Genomic DNA, 21,838 nt, shown 5'->3' with positions numbered 1-21,838 from the left:
GCTCACTGGCGATCTTAACAGGAGAAGAGGAGGTGTTCGCCTTCCAGAGGACAATATCTCGCCTTACTGAGATGCAAACAGAGGAGTACTGGGTTGCAGGAGATCGGAGCTCTAAGTAGCTTTTATCATTACTAACTCCATATACAGTGGCCATCTCAACTATCATAAGACTCAGCCTCTCATGAGGTTCTGGGATCAACTCCATTTTGATTTGGTGAGGATTGTATTTTAATATGGAATAATGCTCCACTTTATAAACGAACATGCAAACATGAACGACAGACTAGCCTCTTTTTGAGGTTTGGTCTTGAATTATAAGTTTTTTGTTGGAAGGATGTGGATCTGCCAAAGATGTATTTTGAAATCAGGCTGCCTTTATGGTTATTTAAATTGTTTGTGGAATATTTTATTGACAACCTATAGTTGTCAGATAGCTGATATGCAACCTATTTAAAATAGTTTGCATTAAAATTATTTGAACTTTTATTGATGTCTGATTGTTCTGAAGCTTTCTCTAGTGCTTCTGTTTACAGGTAGGTTTACATGGTTTATTCATCATTATTTGTGTCCAAGACATAATATGAGAATATTAGTCATGCATATTTAAGTATAATGAAGGAGACATGTTCGGACCTTTGCTAAATCAATCTCATACTTAGGATGAAGAATTTGTTCAAACCCTAAATTTTATGTATTACATTGTGGCGGGTATCTTATCCGTAGCAGACATTGTTCATGAGTGATGCCACAAATCTGTCAGAGTAAAGTTACTTTTCTACACTATTTTATTTTATTGTTCTCAGAGTTATTTTTATTTAATATTCCTATTAATATATATATATATATATATATATATATATATATATATATATATATATATATATATATATATATATATATATATAGAAAAATCCTTAATTAAAAAATGCCTCTACTAAAAAATAAAGAAATAAGTAGAACTTTAAAAATAAGTAAAAAAATCAAATAAAAAAATAACAATTACACTTCTATGAGATAAAGATTGCATTCATAGCTGGATAAAAGCAGGTCACATAAAAAAGAATAACAATATGCCTAATTTAATAATGATACAGTAATGATGCTGTAATATTTTTTAAATAATAATTATAATAATAAAAACATTTATTTTAATCTATACAATTTAATAGAAAATAAACCTATTACAGCAGATACCAACAGGACCTATGAAGAAATGATAGTATATATATTTAAAAGAATATAAAAATGTAGCTCATGTATGTTCGATGTAGTCGAATGGCATAATCTGTGTAATGTGAAGAAGACGTGTGTGGCAGTGGTGGGGATGGTGAGCTCCAGTGTGCTGCTCTCCGGCCCTTTAAGAAGCAGTTCCTCTGTCTGGCTCCAGGGGGCGCGTGATCTTTGTGTTGCTGTTCTTCTCTGCTGTTTGTAGCGGAGCAGCAGTGCTGGATCGCCCGGGAAGCGGCGGGACGCAACGTCCTGCTCCGACATGGAAGAGGGATCATGGAAGTTTATTGGGGGAAATCCTGTGTGTGTTAGGACTCATTCGTGCTGATTTGCAGCGGGAAGGCTGTGGAGGTATGGCTTGATCGTTTGAGGACACTTTCGCGTACGTACAGCCCTTCTGATGGCTTCCAAGCAGCGATTTTAAAAGGCGGCAGCTGCGTTCTGAAACAATGTAACATTCGCATTATGATGTAATGTTACAATGTAACACATTCGCAGTGGGACGTCGTGCAACAATGTTACAAATCCGACCGTCCGCTATGTTCCATTCTTGATTCTTTTAAACCACGGAAGCTTCATTAAACGAGTCGAATGGGGACATTTTCGCTCATTTTGTCGTTTATTTAATGCTTAGAACTAATCAAAAACGAGCGAGATTCATGAACGAATCCTTCGGTGTGCTGGAAGTGGCCATGAGCGCATTTGGAAATATTCCTGAACATCTCACGATATCAGTTCGATTCCTGAAGTGTCCCGCATGAAATGTGGACTCTAGATGGCATGCACGAGGCCACTGCTGCTGTTGTGTTCAGAAAAGCCGTCCATACATCATTCATTTGAAGGAGTCCGGGAAATATGGCAGAGGAGATAGATAAGCCCTTGGCTGTGGACGTGGATGTCGACATAGACCCTGATTTTGAGCCCCAAAAAAGGCCCAGGTCCTGCACCTGGCCTCTGCCCAGACCGGATTCTAATGGTGAGAAAGCAGAACCAGCAGATGTGGGAATCATTCCTGAGGAAGAGGTGGATGAAAATGGCACTGACGATGATGCACAAGCATCTAGTGGCAGTACAGGCGCATCAAATCCCGTCAGTGTGACAGAAGGAAACCAGGCTCCTGCTGCTACTCCTGCTATAGAAACCAGTGCTGCCATCAGTGATAAAGACTCCTACGGCTCTCCTCTATCTTCCCAAAATGCTCTGCCCGCATGCAACGACTCCAGCATCAACGGTCTGATTCCTCAGCAGCCCAGAAAATCCTCTGCCCGCAGGAACGCCTGGGGAAACTATTCCTACGCGGATCTCATCACACAAGCCATCGAGAGCTCGCCCGAGAAACGGCTGACATTGGCCCAGATTTATGATTGGATGGTCCGGAATGTGGCATACTTCAAGGACAAAGGTGACAGCAACAGCTCTGCAGGATGGAAGGTACGTCAGGTCAAAGAGACGGGCTGGTTTTTAACCTTGTCTTGCTTTACGTGCAGATCAGTGACTGTTAATGTTCTTGAAATCCATTTTGTTGCAGCTAATAGGGTGAATTCAGTTTCATTGGGACATCTCAATAGCAAAAAGTGTCCCTAGAATTTACCCCCCATATCGGTGCTTATATTCTTACAGGGTGCCACACAAATGCTGAAAATGTGTGGTTTGCTGATAAAGTGCATGCTGTTGTGGTCAAGCCAAAAGGGCGTAATGCAGCAGATAAACTCTTGAAAGTGCCCTGATAAAAAGCTTTTAAATGCCCCTGCTTTCTTCATAATTTCCTCAAAGTACTGAAGCATTATCAAAAGAATGCATGTACTGTAGCAATATCTAAAACATTTTCACGAATCACTCTTTGTATTATCAATATGATCGCACCTTTTTCTTTGAAAATAAACTCCAACAATATAGGGCTTTTATATGCTCGCTTCTCTCATCCCTGTTTGATTCGAGGGATTAGCTTGGCCTGGAAAAGCAATTTATCCAACATGGAATCAAGTCTAATGAATGCTCTCGTTATAGCTGGATTTGAATTAGAGAAAAACCTCAGGAAATCCCTGTGCAATCCTGCAGATGTAATGCTGCTGTGCTGATATTAGATGTAAAAAGATGATTTGGTACCTTCCTGAACAAGCCGTTAAAATCACAGATTGTGTAAAAGCAGCGTTCCAGTATTAAATAGTTAAATAGAATAATGAATTTATAATTTGTTGTTTAATATTGAAATTAATTTGATTAACTTTTGCCCTTTTTGCATAATCATTGAGAAATGTAAGAGTCAGTGTATGTTTTGCAGATCATAATGATAGCAGTCCACAGTAACATCGAGGTTAGTTGCCAAATTGATTGTTTAAATCCTGTGTGTATGCTAAAACAGACATTGGTGATTCTGTCATGAGATTGTAGAAACAGTCAGCCGTGCTCAGTGCAGATAAAGCCATCCTGCAGAGCGTTTGCATCTGCCTGCCCCTGAAGGAGGCAAAAAACAGAAACCATGGGCATATCGTCACTGTCATGGTTGCTATTGGCTGTTTTGTCCCCACCTCCACTTCTGATTGGCTCTCGGCTACAGCATAAGAAGCAATCAGCTGACTGGAAACTATGTAGGTCAGTGTGTAGCAACGTGTGAAGAGCTTTGGTGTTTGACTCCGAGAGACAGCATTTTGTGCAAACTGGCGGCGCTCCAGTGCTGTTCTGAGTGGTGCTTTGCTCAAAAGGGACTGCATCATGGCTTTCAGATGATTTCAGCCCCTCTTTCCATCTATTATAGTTATTTTCATGGTCCTGTGTAGATTTAATTCAATAGAAAGCAGCACCACACAATCTTTAAAATGATTTGCAGTGCTACATTCACATAATCTGACTCTTTATTTAATTCAGTGGTTTACTAATGCAAATTATATGAATCTAATAAAAACTATTGAGAACAAACTTAGGTTTTGGACTCAAAAACATTTGGATATAATAAACATAAAGAACATATGTCAAAAATATGCTCTTCAGTTGCAATTGCTATTGTAATTGCAGAAAGAGCAAACCTGAATAAATTAAATATTAAAACTGGTTTGAACCCTGGTTGAATTTGTCATTGAAGATATTGCTCTTATTGGAAGTCTAGTTGGTAATGATGTAGCTATGCATGTCAACAAACGATCTGATGAATGTGTCTTAGATTAGATTCTCAGTCCCTTAAATTGATTTAGCCAGTTTAACAAATCAAAAAATTGAAAGCTGCTTCAAGAATGAGTTGGGAAACTTCTTAGAGAGTAGAAAGTTCTGTTTTTGATTAAATCCAGTAATAGGCTTGAAGCAAAGGCATTAATGGAAGTGAAGTGTTATGAGGTCAGCCCATTCACTCTTTGAGAGGTTCAAAGGATATGGACAGTGTTGAGCAACGTTAAGTCCAGCTTTCTACAAGACGTAGCAGACACTGCATTTGGTAAATTCACCCCATTTTTAGACTCTGCTTGACTATTCATCAAAGAGGAAAACCATGTCTCGCTCGTGAATTTTTTCACATCCCTTTATGCTGCATTATGGATTGCGGAACCTTCTGTGCTGCAGTCCACATTAATTCAGCTTCACTGCACTGCACTCTTAAACTTTGTACACGATTGAGGAAGTCTCCATGAATCTTTCAGATTTCTCTGCAGTAGGAAAAGTTTTAGATGGTTGTGTTGACTAGTATTATGGGGTAGTATTATCATAAGAAAATCCTGGTCACCAAATGGGATGTTTCATTAGTGATTACACTGGTGTGCCTAATATTGCCTGTTTTCTGTTGCAAACATGAAATGGCAAAAACCAAACACTCAGTTACCAAGCTGAATTTAAGAGCACAGACCAATTATCTGCACAGCCCAACAGACAGCGTAGAATGGGTTGATTTACTTGTAGATTGGTTTTGACCACAGAGACCAGACCAATTTGAACAGTGTGTGAGAAATTCAAATGAGAACAGTACTTTTTTTTTTTTCTATAAAGCTGCTTTGGAAAATTGTATACTTTAAAAGTGTTATGCAAATTTAGTTGAAATTCAGCACAGGCTTTTTGATTGCAAACCTCAATGCCCCAGAAATAATTGCGATATTCAATATTTTTGTCATTTTAAAGATCATTTTATGCCAAAATCATAATGTAACCGCATAAAATGCAAGAAGGCCTACACACTTTCAAATGACAACTAACTTTTAATATTTGAGAATATTTAAATCTTGGAAATTAAGTATCCAAATATTAGGTACCTTAAAAACCTTAATAAATGGTAAAAAAAAAAGAATGTTTTAAATTAGTTTAAAACAAGCTCCTCACGACTACACCGTTATGTACGAGAAGCTGCAAAAGTAGAATGTACAAAACATGGTGTAATAAATTTTTAAGTAAATATAATGGCCAATATATTTTCACCAAAAATTATTGAGGTCATGTTACATACTGTATATTGCGCGATGTCTAATATAGGCCTACGCTCAAGTTTACAGCCTGAGACGGCAGAAAGCTCATTTAGTTTACTAACGATTAGTCGACTTTTAAGGGGCATCCTTAGTTTATATCCTTTTTAACTAATCAGCTGATCATGGTCTTCGTAAGGATCACTTGAAAAAACACAAGCAGGTGCGCTGAAGCGGGTTGGAAATGTATTGCTGCACGATAAATCGCATGCAATATTTAATGCGCATCTTGTCAGTAAAGCCGGTCCTGTAAATCTCCATCAGCTTGGTGCTTTCAAATGGAGCAGAATTAAATACACAGAGCCGTTGCTCACTGACAAGCTGCGCAAAAACACGATAATTTTGTGCATGTTTTGCCTAGCTTGTCAGTGAACAATGCCTCTGTGTAGTTATTTCTGTTCCATGTGAAAGCGCGCAGGTGATGGAGATTTACCGTTGATTACAGAATCGGCTTTACTGACAAGATGCACATTAAATATTGCATGCGATTTATCGTGCAGCCCTACAGGACAGTGGTACCCAGCTGCAGGGGTTGAAGACCTAGGCTTTAAATTCTTGACCTACACAAATGGACTCTATTGGTCAGAGGGGTCACATGACCCTTCTATCTCTGTTTAAAACAATCAAGTCAGAGTGGCATTGTTCGTCACTCAGTATTGTGCACTGTAGAGTTCAACATTATTTTGCTTGAACATGAGGGCATTATTTCAAGCATGTCTTATGATGCACCACTCATTATCTACTTTTCTCTTTTTGCAGAACTCAATACGACATAACCTGTCACTCCACAGTCGCTTTGTCCGGGTCCAGAATGAAGGAACAGGAAAAAGTTCATGGTGGATGGTTAACCCTGATGGCGGAAAAGGGGGTAAAGCTCCACGGAGACGTGCTGTTTCAATGGACAACAGTAATAAGCTCATCAAGAGCGCCCGTGGCCGTGCCACAAAGAAGAAGGCTGCTCTTCAGGCGACTCAGGACGGAAGCTCTGAGAGTTCCTCCAGCCTGTCCAAATGGACCGGCAGCCCGACCTCCCGCAGTAGCGACGAGCTTGACGCTTGGACGGATTTCCGTTCCCGCACTAATTCTAATGCCAGCACCCTAAGCGGACGCCTTTCCCCAATTCTGGCCAACCTTGAGGTGGATGAAGTTCCCGATGATGACTCCCCCCTGTCGCCCATGCTGTACTCGAGCCCTAGTAGTATGTCTCCATCCACTGGACTAATAGAACTACCCCGTCTAGCTGATCTTGCAGGAACCATGAACCTTAATGATGGCCTCTCCGACAACCTAATGGACGACCTTCTAGATAACATCAGCCTGACAGCTTCCCAATCTCCAGGCAAAGACGAGAGTGGGTCCAACTTACAGGGAAGCCCGGTGTTTACCTTCAGCTGCTCTGGGAGCAGTCTGGCAATTCCCTCTGGCAGCTATGGCACAAACTCCATGTTTAGCCCTCCATCCGTCACTGGCCTGAGGCAATCTCCAATGCAAACAATCCAGGAAAACAAGCAAGCTACGTTCTCCTGCGGTTCCCTCTTTAGCGATCAAAGTCTTCAGGACTTGCTCAGCTCAGAGTCCAACAATCGCAGCGATGTCCTTCTTACCCAATCTGATCCACTTATGTCACAAGCCAGTGCCTCCCTTTCCTCCCAGAATGCCCGTCGCAGTGTCCTGTTGCTACGTAATGACCCTATGATGTCCAACCAGGCTGGGCCTGTAGGACAAGTGGGGCTCAAGAAGGTGTCGCCATCTGGATGGCGGATGAACTGTGCCTCGAGCAGTGAGTCAGACTACCAAAGCTTGATGAAGCAACATCTCCAACAGTCTCCCTTCAGAAGCACATCTATGCAGCTCAACTCGTCTGATTCGTTGTTGGCAGGTCTCAACGGCAGCGTGACCTCCATCCAGTCGGTGTCTCAGGACCAATTCCCATCTGACTTGGATCTTGAGGTGTTAAGTGGCAGTTTCGATTGCGACATGGACACCATCACCCGCAACGATCTGATGGATGCAGAGGGCCTGGAGTTCAGCTTCGATTCGCATCTCATCTCTTCTCAGAATGCTAACCTGACTTCAGGGAGCTTCTCCACTTCCAAACGAACCTCCTCACAAAGCTGGGTGCCAGGTTGATGCAGCCAGGCCCAGGAATGTAATGAAGAGGCCGAACTCTGCATTTGAGCCAACTGTCCACTGTAAAGCAACTGTACATTATGCTGTAGAAAAGCTATTTGACATCTGTTGGAATGAGTTTGAGTCAGTGTCAATGAGTTACCCAGTCAGTGTTGTAGTTTTGTGGATGTATGTTCTGAATCGTCATGATTGAGGCTGGCTTTATGGACATTGTGAAGAGTTTTAACAAATTTAACCTTGAAATGCTTGCAGGTTATTCTAAATGCCAATGACTAGGTATTGAACTGAATCTGCTGGAATATGCTAAGTGGAGTATTGTAGAGGTTAGTTTGTTTATGCGTATATGAAGGCTTGGCCAACAGTACTTCCCTCAGTTCATCTAAAACTACAAAATTTGAAAGCATTTAGGAGTGTGGAAAGAGTGGAGTCAGTTTGAAAGCCAACCAGAAATCTTAAATACTCATTAGTAAAGTGGTCTCTATGACAAATGGAGCACTGTGGAGAGAAGGTTGTCTAAATAGTCCACTTAGAATATAAAATCCCCATAACCCACCATTGCATACAAAAAGGTGCCTACACACTAGAAAAACCAACTCAAAATCATTTGGGTACGTGGAAGTCAGTTTTCTCAAGAAGTGATTGGTTAACTGGTACCTACGACAAGTGGATGATCATAGAGTGGAGGTTTTCTATGTATAAAAGCATGAGCAATTTAACTTTCCTTGGTTGGTCTATAATAAAAACATTTCCCAAATCCACCTCTGCGTACAAGGGTGGCTACAAACTAGAGAAATCTGTCATTAAAGCAATTGGGAATGTGAAAAGAGTCGCTCAGTCAGAACACCAACTGAGAATCTTGTATATTTATTGGTCAGCTGGTACCTATATGGAGGATCATAGAGAGAAGATCACAAGTGAACCTCCTTTGGTTAATCTAGAAAACGAAACCCCTAAAACCCACCACTGCATATGAGGGTGCCTACGCCATAAGAATCTCTTATGAAAGAATTTGGGAGGGTGGAAAAAGTTGGGTCAGTTTGAAAACCAAACAAGAACTCGAGTTCCCACTAGTCAACAGGTACTTATGACAGATTGCACTGCAGACAGTTAAAATATCGTCAATTTATGGTTGTCACATTGGCAAATCCTTTGTATTTTCTTCGTCATTGTAATACTTTATCCCCACTGAAATCAAGTAAACTCTAGTCTGTAGGTACCCTTAGGTTGTTGTAGTTTCTTGTAATTGTGATTGAGATTAATAGATTTCTAGTCCTCGAAACAAAATACTAGCCTTTTGCCAAACTAGTCCTCAGGACAATTAAAGAAATGGCCTGTTTACAACATAAACCATTTGAGAATGTTTCTGTTGTCCGAAAAAAAATGGCCATGGAAAATCCATCTTTTTCTCCAACTTTTTTTTTTTTGTGAAACTGAAAAAGGGAAGATGTTGTGTTTTTGTGAAACCAGTGAACATGATGTATCCTTGACTCCTTTTACAGAAAAGTAAACTATGATATGATGATAAGCTATATATTTAGTGTTCTGCTGTATGAAACTAACTTGTCAGTGTTTCCCATGGATTTCCTAACACAACCTGTGCATTTATCTTTCTCAGAATTATTGAACATGAGAATCTCCGTCACCTCTAAACTGTGTTCATTTATGAAGTAAACCATCAACTAGTAGATTATGAGCTATATATTTGTATTTCTGTTTGTATACACACAAACACACACACGCAGGACCTCATTCATGATGTCATTTCTGTATAAATTGTTTGTAAAATCAATGGTTTTATGAACAATTTATTCTTCTTTAAACAGTTCTTAAATGGTTGCATTTGATTCTATTTAGTGTTTTTGTGCATTTACTGTACATTGACATGCATGCAACCATATACACAAGAATGGCTTTACAAAATTCTCTGCAAACCATTAATTTCTGTTGTGCTTGTTCATGAATGAGGCCCGTAGTGCTTATGTGTATATGTGCTGTGCACTTAATATGTATGTGTGTGTCTCTATACACATAAATGTTGGATTCATTCTAGAGATAAGGTATATTAACCGTAACAAATTCTGGAGTGCTAATTAAGGACCACTAGATGTTTGTGAATTTGTAGCAGGGGAAAAACAAATTAAGCTAAGAGCATTTGGTGCTAAGTGAAATTGTGTCTGGTCAGTTCATACGGATGACATGTCACATTCTTAGCATTTATGTGTATATATCTACACAATGGCTGGTGCTAATAGAAAGTGCGTATCAGTTGTGATGCCAGTGTGCTTTAAGCATCCTAATAGTTTTAAAATGAAAGGCAGCCACATTGTAGTTTTAAAGCCTGTTCGGATAAGCTATTTGACAAAGCACCTATGATGTACTGTATTTCATTGGTGAGCTTGAACATGCCAGACATCCAAATTCAAGGCTGATGAGAAATAATGCAACTACTCCGTTTGATGATATAGTAGTGCCATTCAGGGACATCTTGCAGATGTTCAGTAGTTACACAAAATGTTGTTTTAACATCAGTTGAATGTACCTTTTCTTAAGTTCAGCTTCACATCCAAAATGTTCATAAGCTTCTTAAGCACTGATTTTTTATAATCAGCTGGAGTCACAGAATTTAAGGTGACTATAAAAAGTTGATTGTGTTATGTTTAGTTTTAAATTGTGTAATACATTTTCAACATCATAATTTGCTTCCTTCACATGCTTTTTTAATTGTTTTGGGTAGGATAGTTGTACTTCTCAAAAGAACTGCTACAATCTTCATTCATTTTGAAGTTTAATTGTAAAGAGGGAATTAACAAATGGAGAACGTAATCTGCGTGTGTACCACCTTTCACCACAATTGGCTGTTAGTTACTATCCACTCAGTGTTTGCTTGACTTTACCGGTGTATTTCAATTTTGGATAATGTAAACCAGGTAGTGCAAGGCAAGGTGCATGTAAATAAAGCTTGTACAACACAATGCGTTTCTGTAGTCCTTATTTTAATTTGTTGTAAAATAAGTAAGTTATATATCGTTCACCAAATTTACTTTAGGGTGTTTCTTCATTGGAACAGATTTGGAGAAATTTAGCATTACATCACTTGCTCACCAGTGGATCCTCTGCAGTGAATGGGTGCCATCAGAATAAGTGCCTGAATGGCTGATAAAAACATCACAATAATCTACTGATAACTTTTGCACTGGAGGGAGCAACGTTATAAATTATGGACTCATATTTTAGCTGGAAGCAAAGGTTTGAAGTTAAAAATGGTTGAAGATTGGCTTTTTATAAACATGTAGCTTTTTCTTCACATGATGTTAACTGATGGTCTGGAGTGGTGTGGATTATCGTGATGTTTTTAACAACTGTCTGGACATTCTGACGGCACCCATTCACTGCAGAGGATCCATTGTTTAGCAAGTGAAGGAATGCTACATTTATAATTTCCTCAACATCTTGGATGACCTGAGGATGAGTACACTACAGCAATTTTTATTTATTTATTTTTTTTAAGTGATTTTCCTTTAAAGGGGTCATAAGAAGTGATTTCAACTTCTCCTTTCTCTTTGGAGTGTTACAAGCTCTTGGTGCATAAAGCATTTTTGTAAAGTTGCAAAGACTAAAGTCTCAAATCCAAATAGATAATCTCTGTAAAAGTTAAGAGTCAGCCATGTTTACCTAAAACGGCTCATTCTAACTTGCCCCCACATGTCTATGTCATGATGTGGGAGTATTTGCATAACACCACCCAAATGTTCACACAAATAAATGGGGCATAACCTTTATTCTGCTGTTTTTTGCAGCTCTCATGTGGTGGAGATGTCGTTGTGCCATTGATGATTCAAACGCGAGTTTTGAGCAGTATAGAGTAGCATTTGTTGTTTGTTGGTTCTCCGATCACAAATGCAGACGTGGTTTTATGTTTATGCAGCGCGAGTCAACGCAATGGGGAAGAAGACGGTATATTGTCATTGTAATCAGTAATTATGTCCCCACTGAATGCAACAAATGCCTCATTTATAATGGGTTTTAATGTTTTTGTCTCAGTGCTCGGGGACACAAGGCATCACAGTATAGTAAGGGCTTTTCCGCCACACGCTTCAGCCAATCACAACACACTGCATAGCTGGCCAATCAGAGCACACCTCGCTTTTCAGAACGATGAGCTTTGTACAAATCTACAAAGGTGGGGCATAGAGGAGAAATAATAATGTACTGTATTTGGAAAATAATGTGTTTTTGAAACTTAAACTGCATAAACCCATTTCATTAAACCAAATACGAAAAATGATGTTCTTTTTCACAGTGTTTACCTGACTGGAAAATGTAATGCTTTTAAACCATTATTTGCATAATTGCAAACAATATGCAATGAGGTCTAAGAGTCAGTTGGCAAAAATCCTCTCATTTATTTGATTTAAGTGGCACAGTTTTATGTGGTTAATGAATGCACAGACTTAATTGAATGAAAACCGTTTACTCTCCAAGCCATCCTTCATCTAAAATACACTTTTAAAAACAGAACAGGGTTCTATAAATACTCCACAAGTGATGTGGCTTAAAATATTATATTTTTAAGCATGTTTAATAGGCCATAAAGTTATCTTTGTTTTTTCAGCTCATATTTGCTTAAACATCACTAACATTCAAATTTCTCACCTCTTTTTCTTCCTGCTATACTTGTTTTGTCACTTTAAACATAACTACACTTGACAGTGAAAATGATGCGTGTGTTAGGGTTCAGTCTCATCAGACTATAAGTTTTGTTTTATCACATGGCTTCTAACCACTTTCCCAAACTGACCAAGTCTGTGATGGCCCAAAGAGACTTCGAACCTTTACCAAGTCTTTTCTTGTCCTAGTTTGTGAAGGGCGTCCAGGTTGTCTATGGTTACCAATGAGACGTGTCTTATGAAAATGTATGAAATGTTAACTCAGACGGAGTCCTTGTAGTTGTGTTCGATGGCTGATATTTCTCCAAAATTATTGTTTATTCATGCACACGTAGCAATCACGCACTCATTCATATGCGCCGTACAATCAGTGGGATTGATTGTGTTAAGAAAATCATTCATAATGTTTTACTGCTCTCTGCAGGGAGGAAAACAACCCCCTAGGGACAATAGCTGTAAAATGTGCCCCGTGTCCTTGTGCACTCATTGGTGGGACAGCACCTTGGTGAGGACCTCTGATTGGCTATCGGCTGCTTTTGCCACGAACCAATCGGTGCTTCTGTATCCAAGTCAACTTGGAATGTTGAGCTATTTAAATCCCGAGAAGATGGATCTAAATGATTTACTTTTACATTGAATATCGTTTGATTGAAAAGTTCATCGCTGTATATGTTTAAGGTGAGTATTTTAAAAATATATATATTTGGTTTCCGGCATATTCTCACCCAAAGACTTGACTACCTCGGTTAAAATAAGATGTTTGAGGTCTTGCATTTTATAAGATCAGTATAAGAACTCTTTTATGTGAAACATAACTAATAAAAAAAGATCTTTATGATGACTTAAGGTATACATTATGCTTTGAGACAGGTCTGTCCTCTTTGCTTGTGTCGGCACAATAAAATAAAGTCACTTGAGTGAGTTTTCATCGCCCTCTGCAGGTTCAAAGAGCAGGCGTGGAAGGGTTCAAAATGCCTTCACTTGCTGTATAAATGTAACAGTGCGACATTTACACTGCTAAATTTCACGACAGTCATGTTTTTTTTGTGTGTGTGTTAAAAATAATAAAAGTGTCTAAAGGAATGCCACTGGAATTTCTGTGATCATTAAGCACCAATCCAAACTAAAATAAAACAATTAATTTATTTTGACAGCCCTTAATTGTATTTTAACCTATGATATGTAACTTCTTGCGCCTATTAATGTGAACTCGCCTGTGTTTGGATCTAAAGCTGTGATTTGCCGCCAATTATTTTAAACGCGTCTGCGCGCGTCTTGTGTCTCTACAGCAACTGCGCAAACACTGATACATTGTAGCAAAAGTTTTGACAGTAGAGACACTTTTAAAGTTCTTTTGTGTTTTCGATTTTTTTTCTATCTTTTGAACGCGCTGTATTCTTGTTAAAGATATTGGGTGACGTCCAGCCCAGTGTTTCTGTACCTTCTGATGTTTGTCCAAAAGGGCTGAATTGTGGGACATCCAGCGACAGATTGACTCTCTGTGAGCCCAGAAGTTCAGAGGCTCCACAGGGACGTGCTCCTCCTGAGCTTTAACACCGCAGTGCGCTACATGATCAGGTGCTGCTAAATTACAGATCTCACAGTATTCGGGCCAACGACAACGATGTTACGAGTTTTTGAAAAATCTAAATCGAAATGTTCAGTTTTAGATTTTTTTTTTATTTTTATTTCAATTTACAGATGAAGAAATATCCAGTGGTGAAACCATTAGGAAAAAAATTAAATATAATAATAATAATATATAATAACTTTTCCTAATTGTCCTTAACATTTGCATAGAAAGTACACATTAGTAGTAATAGTATTGACATTAAGGTAAAAATATTTGTAAAAATTAGTGCCGTCAAACAATTAATCACAATTGATCACAACCTAATTTTTTTTTATAACATAATATATATATATATATATATATATATATATATATATATATATGTGTGTGTGTGTGTGTGTGTGTGTGTGTGTGTGTGTACTGTGTATGTATTATGTAGCCTATCACACACACACACACACACACACACACATACGGTATATATTTACATGTATATATTTATATTCATATAACTTATATATTTAATATATAAAAAAATATTTAATATACATGCATGTGTGTGTGTATTTATATATACATTATAAATATGCACAGTACACACTCATATATAATGTACACAAAAAAATTTAAATTTGGTATGCGATTAATCGCAATAAAATTAATCGTTGGACAGCACTAGTAGAAAATATAAATAAAAATAAATAAATATAAAATAATACATTTAAAAAGTAAAATACATTTGTTTTGGCTAGTTTAGTACATACAGTTACTAAATTAAAATAAGAAATGTCACTTTGACAACTTGTTACAATAAAATAATTGTAACTTTTTAAATATTTTATTTCAGTTAACATAGATTTATATATATATATATATATATATATATATATATATATATATATATATAGGTTTAGCTTTAGTTAACTATAATAACCTTGGATGTTCTTAAGTAAATGTCAGAAAATAAGTATTAGATTATTGACCTGTTTTCACATAGTACTTTATGTCTCTTTTCAAAAGGGAGGCATTCCGACGCTGGAAACCTCTCGGCCTATCAGACTGTGAGTGAAAACATGAGCCACGCCCTCCCTCTCTTGAGTGACAGCATGATAGGAGGAGCCAGTTTCCTTTCTGTTCCTGAGCTGCTAGAACCGGCCAGTTTTCAGGTGAGGAATCACCAGGCCTGTCCAGCATATAGCAAACAGGATGCACCTGTGACTGTAAATCTTATATCTTTTTGAGGATTCTTAAATACTTTTTTGTTTCAAATCAAATTTAGTTTGTTTGATTTCATTGCTGGTTGGTTTGTTTCATGGCTTTAAACTTATTAACAAATATTTTATTTTAAATCCCTATGAAAACAATTAATCGATTGGGAACTAACTACCACACTCATTTAGCCTAGACACAGCAAGAAGTTAAAGTTCGAATGACAGGAAAATAAATTTACTGGTTTGCAATAAATAAATAAAAAATCAATTTTGTGACAAAATAGGTTTGATCTTAGAGTCTGTGTTCTGCATTTCTGTTACTTGAGAGCATGGATTCATAGTGTGTTCATATTTTTCTCATTGCCATTTAAACACTAAATACTAAATAAAAATGTAATTAAGCTAAACGAAAATGATATATGTTGCCTGGACAAATAACCCAAATTAAATTACTAATGGACTACAATAAACTGAACTAAAAACTAAAACTGAAATAAAAACAGTTTAATCCTAAATAGTATTATTTAAGAAAAATGAATGTGACAAAATGAAAATGACAAAAGCATAAAATAAACTAAAATAAAATGTAAAACAGTAAAAGTTAAAACTATAATAGCATATAATTTATAAATTATAATAGTATGTTAAGTTTAAGTCGAAGCTTTAAAATGAAGTGGAAATAAAAACTAAATCTGAAATAAACAAAACTGCAATTAAACAAGTGTTATTTAAAAAGAAAAAACTAATTAAAATGGTAAAAGTACATAACAAAATTAATAAAAAATAAAGGAACATTAAAATGTAAACATTACATAAAAATAAAGCTGATTCAATATTTGAATAAAATGTATAAATTATATAATATGTGATGTTTAAGTTGAAGCACTAAAATTAATAACTGGAAATAAATAAAATCTAAACTGAAATAAGAACAAATAATAAACCTGAAATAAAAAGAACAAAACAAACTTATATATATATATATATATATATATATATATATATATATATATATATATATATATATATATATATATATATATAACTAATAGTAAAATGGACAAAAGCACAAAAAAAAAAAACTAAACAAAAAATGAAAACTGTATCAAATATAAAAATAAAATCTAATTCAAAATAAAATAACAACTTTAATAGTATACTAAAATAACACTGATGTTTACCTGGTTTTATTTACAAACACTGGGATCTGTAAAGGAAAGATCTGTACAATCATCAAATCAATATGCTTTATGACTGCAAACTAAATAAGTGATGCAGTTTTGAGGAAAATTCATTGTAAATGTTTAAGTCTTACCACCATAATGCTCTAGTGATATCAGAGCGCTCTCTGCATGACACATAGCTCCCTGCAGTTACCCAGCATCCTCTTCTCCTGCAGGAACCCAGAGGAGATCAAAGAGCACGGTGGGAGCATGGCGCTGGGCCTGATTCTCTCTGCAGGCTGTCATTAGAAAGCCAATAAACTTCACCACAGCTAGTCTCTTATATTTAGGATATTGATTTTCATCTCAACAAGAACAACAACAAAATAGTCCTCTCTGAAATGCATGGGATTCACATGACTTCACATGTCATTAAGAACTGTGGAAACGTCGATTGAGGAGCATTTCATCCAGCGGTGTTGAGCGTGAGATTGATGGACAGGTAAATATTTCATGCTACTCTTCTAAAAATAAAGGTCCCAAAAGAGACAGTACCACCTTTCAATGGACAGTTCTTCATAAAGAACATTTTCCACTTTAAAGGTTCCATGGATGTTAAAGGTTCTTAATAAAAATTTCAGTGCCAATAAAGAACATTTATTTTAAAGAGTATGGGGTTATGATATAGGTTTATAATTAATAATGGACTGTTATATAAACACTGAGTGTTTTCTAGGTGATGTTCTCCAGCGCTCATCTCCAGGAGTGTTTGACTGAACTGGCTTTTCTGCAATGAATCATGAGCGGAGTGTCTTCAAGCGATATTCCCAGTTTTATGAGTCAATCCTTCAACAGCAGGAACAACTTCTTTACCAGAGAGAGCAGGTTTGTCTACACCATTCATGTTTTTTTGTCTCTTTTGCTTGTTTGTGTGTATTACTCCATGTTTCTTGACTACATGTTCAGTAAACACGTCTGATTTCCGGTGGCGGATGTGTGTCGTGGCTCTGCGTGCCAGAGTTTGTCAACTGAAGGAGAAGAGAAGCTTAGGTCAACATATATAGGCATATATATAAAAAAACTATTAATAAAAATGTCAAAAACACAATAAAATTACTTAAACATTGTGAAAAGAATATAAAAAATGTAATTAAAATCTGTATCAATGGTATTAAATGTAAAAGTGAAAAGAATGTTGACTCTTCGGCCTCGCTCTTTTACGTTTTGTCTTTATGCATTCATCAACACTATATCCCTCGGTAAACATCACATTTTCTGCTGTTGAAATTTCATTTTGAAGGTCCTCTTGTGTGCAAGTCTTTGAGCAAGTCTCAGATGTCCAGAATCTGTGCCAGCTGCTCATAGCTGCTCTTGTCCACAGACACATTTGCGCCGTAAACTCGAGCACAGCCGAGAAGGTTTTCGCCGTGTGGCCATGCCATCCAGCTTGTACACTGACTGGCTTACCTGTTTTTCAGCGTTGAACATTAATGAGTGCACGTCTTCTACATTGAGGGTTATGTCACAGAGCAGTTCCCTTCTTCTGAGCTTGTCAAACTCATGGAAGATTGTGTCCTTGTGTGTTTTTGAATGCAGGACGAGAACAGAAGACAGGGCAGACATTATGCTGTTACAGTGAGCTTGAGAGGAAAAAGTTGAAACTGTCTTTTAGTTGATAAATCTGTTTACTATATGCAAATCAAACTATACACACTCTTGTGAAAGTTTGCTTAATTGTATTGAACATGGACTTGAAGTGTACTTCAGATTGTATAAGTATATTTTTTTAAAATCTTTCCTTGCAGACAATTTAATACATATGAAACAATAGTCAACCTAAAGGTACAATTTGTAAGATATTTGCAGTAAAATATCCAAAAACCACTAGGCTGGTGTTATATATTTTGTCCCGCTGATTACTAACAATATCTCTAATGTTTTCTAATGTCTAAAGTCTCTAACTACTTGTAAATCATGAGAAAATTCCCATTTTAAACAGTTTCACAGGGCAGTGCAGTCGCCTGTCAATGACGTTAGTTACCCTTACCGCCTTTACTGATGTAGAAACCACATGACCACCATAGACAGTAAAAGATGACAACAGTGTTGTAAACATATGCGGAAGTAGCTTCGCGACAAACTTCAACTAGAAAGAGATGCCGATCTCGCTTGTGTTTTACTCGACTGGTGAGGTGTTTTGATTCACTTCTACAGAAAACGTATGCTATTATAACGATCAACAAAATTAGTGTTATGGGCCATACACGCCAAACGCGGGGCATCGCATCTCTAGACCTGCGTGAGGACGCGTCTGATCAAGTCTGTGCATTGACTTTGTATATAATCCACTCGCGCAAATCGTTGAACTCGCGTTAAATCCATGATTTATCTTTCAGTCTGATTGATCATTCCACGCTCTTTCTTAGCATCATCAAACCACGTGATTGTTATTGTTTTGGTTGTGCGCCCTCTAGTGGCAAGGCCTACAACCTGTACCTTTAAAGGGATAGTTTTTATTTTTTCATCATTGAGCACAAGAGAATATATTTTGAAGAATTGTAGTAACCAAAAATGTTTACATTCCCCAATGACTGTTTGGTTACCAACAATCTTCATAATACATTTTTGTGTTCAAATTCTATTTTAACAGCATATTACATATTATATATTAAAGTTTGTTTTAAATCATGTTTTAATAATATTGAATCATGCTAGAAAGAAGAAAGACTTGATACTGAATAACATACAAAAGCAAATAAGTTAATATTTATTCATTTACATTTATTCATTTAGCTGATGCTTTTATCCAAAAGCGTACAAATGCTATATATGTCAGAGGTCGCACGCCTCTGGAGCAACTAGGGGTTAAGTGTCTTGCTCAGGGACACATTAGTGTCTCACAGTGGATTCGAACTATATTTATATTTTTAATTTAAATTTATATATTTTACATTTTATAAATTGTAACTTCATCATTAAAAATGCAGAATTAAAGATATATATAATACATGACACATTTTCAAAAGAAATTACATTGAAGTGTATTTTAGTTGAATGCTTGTCAGCCCATTCAGCAGTACATTTTAAGCATATTTTAAAAACAACAATTAAATAACATATTAAGATGCAATTAAGTTAGCAAAAAGCTCTCTAAAATTTAGCTTATTGCATTTCTTTTACATGTTAATGCATTTTTTATACATTTCAAACAAAATGCAATCCTGTCCTTGACCCATCAGAACAGATCAACACATTTATTAGTTATTACCATCCATGCACCATGCATGCATTATGTAACGTTAGCCTAAATACGATATGGTACATGGATATGGTAATCATTCAGAACCAATGTTATTTCTATATTTGGACCCAAACCACTATATAATCCAATATTTATTTGATAATTTAGTTCTTGTGAATCATTTTATAGAAATTTCAGCAAGCGCAAGCATTAATGATTCATAAGACACAACTCCACGCGCAACCTGAGCTGTAAACACAGTTTGGTTTAGAGCAGAGGATGTTCTGTACTGCATCACACATTCTGTGCACAGTAGGTCACGCGCGCAGTGTGAATCTTCATGTATATCTGTGTCAGAGGTCTTCGAACACAGTAAAAAATGAATACAATGCTTTAAGCCCAGCGCCATGTGTAGCAACATAGTTGCTTCTCTTTCTCTTCTAAAAAAGACTCTCGCTGATTTGAAAGTTACATCATTTTATCAGCAAAACGCACTTCAAAGAATAATTGCACTGCCCCGGCCCGGAGGACTATAATATACGATTAAGCTTTCAGGACCCTACCTTAAAGTAACCGTCTCAGACAGGCAAATCTCGCGAGAATTGCATCGTGTGATAGAAAGGCAAGATGTGAATACCAAAACTGATTATTTTATGTTTTTAATCCACCACTTTCAAAGTTTATTATTATTATTATTTTAAATAACTTTACATAGAATTTAAAGGCAGGTGCCCATTTTTCAGGTATCACTGCTGAAGTACGTTCTGGGATATTTTTTTTATTTAATTGTTGGTCTCAATGCGCCCCCTGGCGGCACAACCGTGGGAACAACAACTTTTGTCACCCAGTGTATTTGCAAACAGCGCCACTGTTGTGTTTCTTTTACTGTCTATGGTTGTGCTGCTAACCATGGTAACTACTGTACTCATATTAAAATGTTTTATATTAGTATCTGCGCTTCAACAGTGCTTTAAAAATTCAAAAACGACAAGTGAAACTCCAATCCCCATGATGCTTTTGGATGATGATTTTTAAATAGGACAGTCTATCCTGCAGCGGATCTTAGTAAGCTGATAGTAAATAAATGTGTTACCTAAATGTGCCCCTGCTTTAACATTCTGTAAAATGTATTTGAAATATTACAGTAGTATCTGCCAATGCACAGTGCTTGTTCTTTTTACCTTGAATAAACTTGTCTTTGATTTATTACAGTAACACTATCTGTACATGTTATAAATATTTTTAATCTGCATTGAGGGAATGGACAATGGACTTTATTCTTATTACTGGTATGGCAAGTGTAGGCATGATTTAATGTATATCCAGTTATTTTCACTTTAATGGAAATGAAAAGAAACCAGGAGCCTGATTTAAAAAAATAACAAAGCTAATTTTAGAAGAAAATTTCAGATGGCACTTGGAGGCTTTTTCACCGGAATTATTCATATATATATATACATTTTGATATATTTACAACAGGAAATTAAAAAAATATCTTCATGGAACATGATCTTTACTTAATATCCTAATGATTTTTGGCATAAAAGAAAAATCTATCATTTTGACCCATACAATGTTTTTGCTTTATGAAACAGACAGTTCCAGTCCTTGATTCTGATTGGTTGAGCGGTGTTATGAATTCACTGTCAACCAAATAAACTACAAATATACCCGTGCTACATTACATACTGTAATGAGTCACATATTATTATTTAAACCTATTATCTTACATTTCCAGCCTTTGCAAATTATGCATGCTAATTCTTAGAACTGTATGTAGTCAAATGACTAAACCATATGGAAATAAACGAATTAGGGCTTTTGACTTTACTAGTTTTTAAAACACATTTGTCTCTTAAAATCCATTTATAACCATCACAGTTCATTCACACCCACTTGCATTAGTCCATAAAATAACAGAACCCTTCAACCTCTCATAACAGAAAGTTACAGATTAAAATAGGTATGATAAAGGTTACAAGAAAAAAATTCTATATTACAGAAGGAAATAAATATGCTTTGAAATCAGAACGTTAACAAAAAATATAAGACAATGCAGCGTACAGAAAACATGCTTTTTTTTAGCTTGGGGAGATTTTGTAATATATATCAAATATTAATAATATACAAAAGTAAAAATAAAATTACGGTCTATCCAATATATCCAAAGCATATTACACAACAAATGTA

The 21,838-nt window shown here is 36.5% G+C and overlaps 1 protein-coding gene and 1 long non-coding RNA gene across 4 annotated transcripts; both read left to right on the top strand.

The window, feature by feature from the left end:
* Window positions 1-1,347: 1,347 nt before the first annotated feature.
* Window positions 1,348-10,765, top strand: LOC113117715 (forkhead box protein O3-like). Its single transcript, XM_026286608.1, has 2 exons — window positions 1,348-2,658; window positions 6,423-10,765. The coding sequence occupies exons 1-2, from the start codon at window positions 2,083-2,085 to the stop codon at window positions 7,791-7,793; spliced, it is 1,947 nt and encodes a 648-aa protein (XP_026142393.1). The 5' UTR covers window positions 1,348-2,082; the 3' UTR covers window positions 7,794-10,765.
* Window positions 10,766-12,709: 1,944 nt separating this feature from the next.
* LOC113117946 (uncharacterized) lies at window positions 12,710-17,415 on the top strand. Of its 3 annotated transcripts, none has more exons than XR_003294244.1 (5): window positions 12,710-13,138; window positions 13,868-14,038; window positions 15,054-15,199; window positions 16,644-16,909; window positions 17,144-17,415. It is a non-coding gene; the product is annotated as an uncharacterized LOC113117946 (long non-coding RNA). The 3 variants fall into 3 exon arrangements; XR_003294246.1 differs by having other exon boundaries at window positions 15,054-15,253; XR_003294245.1 differs by lacking the exon at window positions 13,868-14,038.
* The last annotated feature ends 4,423 nt before the right edge of the window (window positions 17,416-21,838 follow it).

The sequence above is a fragment of the Carassius auratus genome, chromosome 17, assembly GCF_003368295.1.
Source record: "Carassius auratus strain Wakin chromosome 17, ASM336829v1, whole genome shotgun sequence".
Taxonomy (NCBI): Eukaryota; Metazoa; Chordata; class Actinopteri; order Cypriniformes; family Cyprinidae; genus Carassius; species Carassius auratus.
Note: the sequence above shows the minus strand (reverse complement) of the source record. Positions and strands in the feature narration are given on the sequence as shown.